The following is an 8920-nucleotide window of genomic DNA, read 5'->3' as shown; positions in this document are numbered from 1 at the left end:
TTTACACCTCATGTTTTGATTCCTGGCCCACCATATATTTGGTGGATCTCACCATTTTACACTCGGAGCGTGCCCACCATCTCCAACCGAATCCATCCAAAGGGTGTGACCCATCATTTCACCTCGTACTTTTATGGCACGGGTACCGTGATCCCAATCCAAACCAATGCATAAAGTGAGGCTCGATTTGAATTCCTCACTGGCGAACGCAGGCCCATGCACATGGTCAACATGATCCTGATCCTTCATCAGACTCTAACCGTCCGTTTGCAAGCCAACCGTGTCACAGTTAGAATCACCTAAAGTGTAAGTTAGGGTTACAAGAATTAAGAATCGGTATTGAAGTCAAATTCCAATCTTATTCCAAATCCTTCAGTGAAGGAAATATCAATTATTCTAGTGTTTTTGTAAGCATTAGAATCGAGAATTAGCTTAGGGAGAGATTTTCTCCCTAAATTTAGAGAGTTCTCACTAAAATTAGCGTTATGAGAGAGAAATGGAGAGATTTTAGGCATGGTTTTAAATTTCGACCGAATTTCGGATTTCGGTGGAGACCACCGAAATCACAAAAACCCGAAATTGTATTTTATTTCGGCCTAAACTTCGGAATTTCGGTCTAAAATTTCACCCAAAAGAACCTGTTTTTTTTTTAATCAATTTAATATTTCACCAAAATTTAATATTGAATAAAATATTATTTTCTTTGTTTCGCTGGATTTTGGCCGAAAATTTGGAATTTCTGTTGAAAATTTGGAATTTCAGGGGTCCGAAACCGAAATTTTAAACCATGATTTTAGGGAGGGAGTTAAACTAGAGAAGAGAGTGCCGACCCTCTTCAGGTTTTTCATGCTCATCTCTTCTCATGGTAGGGCTTATCCTATTAGCATTCTTTAAGTGGGTGCTTGGATGTATTAAAAACTTTTTCTATTAGAAACCAAATTTCCAATGCTTGGTAACCTCATTTTCCATGGATTTTTTTTTCCGATATAAAAATATTTCCCTGTTTTCAATGGAATTGTAAACCCACCCCGGAATTATTGAAAAAAGACATTCTTGGTAGGGCTTTTCATAGTATCATTTTTTTAAACTATGAAGCAGGGAAGCTCATGCTTGGTTGCTGTAGAGACCTCTAAATAATTTTCTTTGAAAAAAAAGAGGTTAGGGTAACCTAACAAATGAGCATAGCTTCCAATCTTGGATTGAACCGTCCACACAATGTGGGCCACTCACTAGCTCTCAGATGGGCAATTGCCCAAAACATCAAACATGTTTCAACCATGATTTTTTTTCCACGGAATATTAGCTTACCCAATGGTGAGGGTGAGAGGGAGAACGAGTGGCCTAAGATGGCCTGAGTAATAAGAGGGTAAAATATCAAACATTAATTTTTTTTTCATGGATTTTAGCTTACCCAATGGTGAGGGTTAGGGCTTAGATGGGCTGAGTAATGAGCTAGTGCAATCTGCCCACTAAGCTCTCACGTAACCCAAAATACCAAATACATTTCAACCATGAAAAGTTTTTCCATGGAATATTAGCTTACCCAATAGTGAGGGTGAGAGGGGGGAGAGGCTATGGACTGAGTACGGGAGTGGGAGCCTCTCCTCTGCTTGGATTTTTAAAACTCAATTTTGACTGATCGAGTATGGGAAACTCGGGCCAAGCCGGCATCAATGGTGTTGAGAAATGATGTAGCTTTGTGATTTGGGCGTACGCAGGCCGCATTCCTGTGCACCAAGGAATAAAATTACTAGTGAGCAAACTCTTAGACAAAATAGCGGTGGAAGGGGAATCCCTCAACGTGATTCCCCCGGAGAGTTGCAAATTTTTACCTTGAGATTAGTTACCGCGTGGGGACCTCGGATATCTCCTTTCAACATGTCAAGAGGTCTGCCACGCCAATGAAGGTGGCAGATACGCTTGCTCGGGAAATTCAAACATGCATTAATTTTAAGAAATAGTAGAAAGGGAGAACTTGAATTGAATTTTGGAAAAAAACAAACAAGAAGTCACTTTCAGGGAGCAATAGAAACACAGATGCTGGATAAGGTGGTGAAAATATCAAATACAGAGTGGCCTTGTAAAACCAAGGGAGTGCCGATATCATTTTCTCCCAAAAATGTAATAACACTCCCTATCGGTTGACAACCAAACACTACTTACCACTATTCTCCGAGGTAATTCCAAGCAAATCCGATGCTTGTCTCCTCCATGTTTACCTATTCCCCTACTCCGAGTCTATGCAGCACAACCAAAAAATGACTACGCTTGGGGCTTTCCGCGAAATTGCCAAGCAAATCCGAGAAATATAATAGCAAAAAGTCCAATGATAACGACTAAGATAATATAGAGATGATTTAAATAAACTAGCATAGACCTCTTGTTTTGATAATGCCACCCCTACACATTCACCATCTAAGCACCGGAAGCAGAAACAACATCAAAACAAGACAAGTTCGAACCTAATGAAAGCACTCGTAAGACTCGTGACTAGAGAAATGATATCGCCAACCCTAAAATAAACATGCCACCAAATGCCACTCTAACCGATGTGCAAATGGTGAACGCAGATTACATAATACAAATGCATAACCAATACTGAGTAAATACTATTCACCTATAATATAAATCGGTTGCCTAAAACCGCACTGGTATGCCAGTTTTAAGCCGTCATATCAGTGGGAAAGGCGATAAAAAGCAAAAAAAAAAAAGATCACTAATAACCTTGTTCGAGTTTCGGCATAAAGACAAAAACAAAAAAGTTTTGATAGAACCAGCAAAAGCAAAATCAGAACTAAAGGAACCCTCATTCATCACTACGATCAAGAAAGGTCGGGAAAACATAAAGACAAAACACGAACCATTACCCAGATCATATCAGATCAGATCACACTGATCCGCCAGTTTTAGCTGTCGGGTCAGTGGATAAGGAAAAAAAAATGAAGAGGCCATCACTACTAACTTTCTTCGAGTTTAGAGTAAAGATCTACCACAAAAGTCTCGAAAGAAACAGCAAAAACAAAATCAGAACTAAAGAAAACCTCATCGATCACTAAAATTTAAAGATAAAACAAAGATGAAACACGAACCATTATCCATATCAGATCAGATCGTGGCAATTTGTTGTTAAACTCAAGAGATCAGTCCACGATCAGCAATCACAACCGACTTCGCAGTCCTATCGAAGGAAGATCTGACATTCTCAATATCGCCTTCACGACATCCATTCCTTCAACCACTTATTCTCATACACTGAAGCTGACTGATGTACTTAACGTGGGAAGGATTCAACGTTCCAGATTGCCACGTACACTTCAGCTGGCTGTCCCATGTAAAGAAAAGAGGCGAATTCAATGTTTCTCTATACTGGGTTTACTAGATGTTTTGACTAGTTTTGAGGGTGTCAAGTCATCTAACAATAGTGTTCGGTTGCATGTAGAGTTTCATGCCACTAGAAGACTTTTCGGCTTGTCTCCTTGTCTTGCACATAACATACTAACTACTAAAGAAAACCTAAAACCCACTAAAAAGGCATCATTCCTAAGACGTGTCATTACCAATATATCGAGATACGAGAAGGGAACGGGGGAGAAAGAGAAAAGAAGAACCATTCCCAAGAAATTCCAAGAGAAATTTCACTTTTTTTGTGGAATTCGGCTTGGATGTTATAAAAAGGAGGGGACAAGAATGCCACGTCAACAGACATGCAATAATTACCTATGGGTGTGTATGGTTGTATAAAAACCAAGCTGGTTTAGGTTTTGCTTTCCATTTGAGCGCCACATCAGCAAAACCTCTTGCCAATGTAGCATGCAAATCCCTAGGGACTACCGTAGAAGTTTCATATGTAATTATTGCAGGCCTGGTGACGTGGCATCCATGTCTTCTCATTATACCTTCCAGCTTCCACGCCAAATTTCTCAAAAAATTGGAATTTGGCAATGATGCTTTTTTTCTCTCTCTTTTTCTCTCTTCCCCCCTATTCTCTTTCTACATTGGTGCTTTTTCTCTTTCTCTCTCTTCCTTCTCTCCTCTTTCTATACTGGCAATGACACCCCTTCCCACTACTCTAGGAGGTTGGCAACCAAACACTACTTAACACTATTCTACAAGGTAAATTCCTTTTTTTAATGGTTACGAGGTAAATTCTAGGTAGATCAGAGGAGTCTCCTCCCTATTGACTACATATACCACTAATCTACAACGTAACTACTTGCAGCCAAACAAAGCCTACATCCCAGGGAGTCTCCGGGAGTTCAGTGCTTAGCGTATTTGGTTGCACAAAATCCCACCAGCCGTCAAAATTTTGTTTGGATTTGGGATGCCATTCCTCGTTTGGTAGCCAATATTGCATTCGACTCCCGAGAGATTCGTTGGGATGTCTTCCAGGTAATTATTGCAACTCTGTTGAGGTGGAATTCTTGTCCGCTCCTTATAACTTTAAAACCAAATTCAACAAAAAAGATGAAATTTGGCTTGAAAAATCTTTAAAATGGTGTTTTTCTCTCCTCTCTCTCTATATATATTAGCAATGACACCCGCTGCTTTTTCCCCTACTCTGAGTCTCTATCGTGCAAACCAAACACTACTTGCCACTATTCTCCGAGGTAATTACAGGCAAATCTAATGCGTGTCTCCTCCCTTTTGACCACTAATTCCACTACTCTCCAAACAGTTAGGTCGGTTTGGTTGCACAATGTCCTGAGTTTACTAGATATTTTGACGGGTTTTGAGGGTGTCATGTCATCTACTAGTAGTGTTTGGTTGCATGTAGAGTTTCATACTACTAGAAGACTTTTCGGTTTGTCTCCTCCTATCTTCCTACGTAGGATACTAGCAAACTATTAGCAAAAATCCACAAAAAAGGCATCATTCTTAAGAGGTCACTACCCATGAAGAGAGAAGAGTGTGGGAATAAAGAGAGAAAAAAGCACTATTCCCGAGAAATTTCAAAAAAAAAATTTCCACAAGGTGGAATTTGGCTTAGATGTTACAAGGAGGAAACAAGAATACCATTGCAGTAGACTTGCAATAATTACCCAGGAGACATCTCAAAGAAAAAGTACCATTCCCAAGAAATTTCAAACAGAATTCCGCAAGAAGGTGGAATTTGGCTTGGATGTTACGAGGGGACGAGAATACCACTACAGCAGACATGAAATAATTACTGAGGAGACATCTCAGAGTCAAATTGAATGTCATTCCACATTTTGGTTGCCAAAAATAGCATTGGACTCCTCCTTTGACTCCCTTCGATGCCTCTCGTGCAATGATTGCATGTCTATAGAGGTAGATTCGTTGTCCCCCTCCTTATGACTTCAAAACTAAATTCTTCCAAAATCAAGGAATTTTGCTTGAATTTTCTAGGGAATTATGCTCTCTCTCTCTCTCTCTCTCTCTCTCTCTCTATATATATATATATATATATATATATATATATATATATATATATATATGTAATGACACCCCCTACTTATTCTCCTACCCTTCGAGTATATGTCGTGCAACAAAACACCACTAACACTATTCTCGGAGGTATTTCCTGACAAATCAAATGCTCGTCTCCTCCCTTTTGACTTCTTATTCCACTACTCTCCGAGCCACTCCTAGCAACCAAACATAGTCTAAAGCTTTGTTTGGATGCCACATGCTTGGCATCCTCAAGGATTTCCCAAGCAAAAAATGCACTTTTCTTCAATTTTATGGTGCTTGGTTGCCGATTTAGCATAAAAAATCCATTGAAACTACCGTACAAGTTTCAAAGGTAATAAACGCGGCATCAATGTGCTCTCCTTATACTGAGATTTTATATGGTGGCCGACCGTGTGATGTAAAGGTCGGAGAGAGAAAACCCCCCTCCCTTTATTTTTTATCCAAGAAAAGTCCCCTTTTTTGTACTTTTCCTTGGATCAGAAATCAAGGGTGGCAAGTTTTCTCTCTGCCCTTTTTACCACACAGTCGGCTCTCTCTGCCCTTTTTACCATATAATTTCTCCCGTATACTTTCCAAGCCAAATTCCACTACATCAAGAAAGTTAAGGAAAACTTAAAGATAAACAAAGTTAGATGAAACACAAATACAAAGTTAGATGAAACACGAACCATTATCCAGATAAGATCAGATCGCATTAATCCGCCAGTCTTTAACAGTCAGATCAGTAAATAAGGCATAAAAACGAAGAAGCCACACTACTAACCTTTTTCACATTTCAGAGTAAAGATCTACATAAAAAAGTCTTGATAGAACCAGTAAAAGCAAAATCAGACCTAAAGATACGATCAAGAAATCCAAGGAAAACTTAGATATACAAAGTTAAATGAAAGACGAACCTGTATCTAGATTAGATCACACTAATCGGACAGTTTTTAGCGGTCAGATCAGTTGAAAAGGCATTAAAAAAACAAGGAAGACATCACTATTCACTACTAACCTTATTAGAGTTTCAGAGTAAAGATCTACACAAAAAAGTCCCCGTAGAACCAGAAAAATTCATCACTGTCATCCAGAAATTTAAAGGAAATCTTAAAGAAAAACAAAGTTAGATAAACACGAAACATTATCCAGATCAGATCACAATAAAAAGCGGCAAAAAACTATCACTACTAACATTATTCGAGTCTCAGAGTAAAGATCTACTCAAAAAAGTCTCATAGAACAAGCAAAAACAAAGTCAGATTTAAAGAAACACTCATCGATCACTAAAATTTAAAGATAACCGAAGCAAGATGAAAAACGAACCATTATCCAGGTCAGATCAGATCAGATCGCAGAAATCTCTTGTTAAATTCAAGAGATCTGTCCGCAATCAGCGATCACAACAGACTTCTTAGTCCTACCAGATTGAGATCCAACACACTCGATCGCCTTCACAACATCCAATCCTTCAACAACTTGTCCAAACACAACATGCTTTCCATCAAGCCAAGGAGTACTAACAGTGCAAATAAAGAACTGAGATCCATTCGTTCCAGGTCCTGCATTCGCCATAGAGAGGATTCCGGCACCGGTGTGTTTTTTGATGAAATTCTCATCAGCGAACTTTTCTCCATAGATCGATTCACCTCCGGTGCCATTTCCTGCCGTGAAATCGCCTCCCTGACACATGAAATTAGGGATTACGCGGTGGAAACTCGATCCTTTGTAGTGGAGAGGTTTTCCACTCCGGCCCACGCCTTTCTCGCCGGTACAGAGTGCTCGGAAGTTCTCGGCGGTGATCGGAGTTGTGTCGGCGTAGAGTTCTATCACGATCCGGCCGGCCGGAGTATCGCCGACGGTCATGTCGAAGAACACTTTAGGGTTTGGTGCCATTTTTTCTGCAACAAAAAGTGGCTTGATAGGGTTTTGTTGGGAGATCGGTGGTATATATTGTCTGTCTTTGAGGGTTTGTTTTTGTTCAGGTTGATCTTGGCCGTTGGTTGTTTACACGTGGTGGGATCTGGATTGTCTGAGACTAGAGGTTGGAGCAGTAAAGTCATACAATTATGGATAGGGACATGATAAATCCGCACCCCTAGAGGATAATTCGTACCACGTTAACCTCAATTGACGTGAAAATAGCGTCAGTCCGCCACATACGCTCCTTTTTTACGTCAATTCACAGTAAAGGGATGCGAATTATCTTTGAGGGGTCGGATTTATCATCTTCCTAATTTAGAGTGATAACTGATAAGGCCTGTTTGTTTTAGATTGTTGCAACCGATTGAATAATGTGGGTGTCAAACAGAACAGGCCCCAAAATTCTTGTGTTTTTTCTTTCTAAATTTTTCAACAAGACAAAATTCTTGCAATCCAACCGGGCCCCTTGTAGAGTAGTCATAACCAAGGTTTTAAATTTCGGTTTCGGTACCGTTTTCGGACCCCACCAAAATCGAAATTTCGGCCGAAATCCGGCAAAACAAGATAAACAATATTTTATTCCATACAAAATTTCGGTAAAATATTTAATTAATTAAAAAAAACCTGGTTTTTGAGTGATATTTCGGACAAAAACCAAAATTTCGACCTAAATTCTGAAATTTCGGACTAAATAAAATACCATTTATGGTATATGTGATTTCGGTGTCGGTCTCGACCAAAATCCAAAATTTTGGATTTCCGTCGAAATTTAAAACCATGGTCATAACTCATAACATATCCATGGGCAGAAGGGGGTGTCATGAGAGAAAGAGAGAAAAAACATTACTTTAAAACTCTTTTAAGCCAAAAAAAAAAACACATTTACTTGTTAATTTTATATGGATGCTAGCAAATCCCTTTATATGGTGTTGCCATGAAGTAAGTATTTTTCAAAAACAACAGTACGGCCCACTTCACTGGATGATCCAAACCGTTCATTTGTTGGGCCAAAATGTAGATAGGTTCTGCCCCAAAAATCATTTCCATTGGATGATCATAGCCTCCGATCTAATGAAGGACGATTATGTGGACTCCCTCTATAGATCAGAGGGTCATGATCATCCTAAGGAAATGACGAATGATTTGGATCATCTGAATTAGACCTGGCAAAAAGTGACATGGACCTACGGGTCCACCCGACCCGCCCGTAATTTACGAGGTCCAGGTCCCTAGCGAGTGACCCGTTTGAAGTTTGACTCGGCCCTACGACTTTGATATTCTGGAAACTCTCTATCTTCAGACCTTTCGTTGGTTTCTGCAGAAAAGCTCCGCATCCGCTCATTTGAGCTAGCAATTGGGCAACAAACCTTTAGCTCCCTACATGGTTGTAACCGGCTACAGGGGTAGAACCCCCCCTACTCATCAAAGGCTATAAGTCCGCTAAAAAATGGAATATAGGATAGGGGCCAACTTCAGCTGCAAAAGCATACTTAGAGAAGGCCACAATATCTCCTGAATCCACTGGTTTCATGAAAGAAGCGAGGTTCTGCGCCAGTACGTCAAATTTGGGCCAGGCCGGTTGGAC

At 39.9% G+C, this 8920-nt stretch overlaps 1 protein-coding gene across 1 annotated transcript; it reads right to left on the bottom strand.

Annotated features, from left to right (window-relative positions):
• Positions 1–6576: 6576 nt before the first annotated feature.
• Positions 6577–7343, bottom strand: LOC143864272 (peptidyl-prolyl cis-trans isomerase 2-like). The gene has a single exon (XM_077375184.1). It carries the CDS (start codon positions 7306–7308, stop codon positions 6787–6789), a length of 522 nt encoding a protein of 173 aa, XP_077231299.1. The 5' UTR covers positions 7309–7343; the 3' UTR covers positions 6577–6786.
• Positions 7344–8920: the final 1577 nt, after the last annotated feature.

Source organism: Tasmannia lanceolata, unplaced genomic scaffold (assembly GCF_043159265.1).
Source record: "Tasmannia lanceolata isolate RefF3 unplaced genomic scaffold, GAP_Taslan_0.1 ptg000048l, whole genome shotgun sequence".
Taxonomy (NCBI): Eukaryota; Viridiplantae; Streptophyta; class Magnoliopsida; order Canellales; family Winteraceae; genus Tasmannia; species Tasmannia lanceolata.
Note: the sequence above shows the minus strand (reverse complement) of the source record. Positions and strands in the feature narration are given on the sequence as shown.

Excerpts from the sequence above, each read along its gene's own strand:
- LOC143864272 (XM_077375184.1), bottom strand. The coding sequence starts at position 7,308 with ATGGCACCAAACCCTAAAGTGTTCTTCGACATGACCGTCGGCGATACT.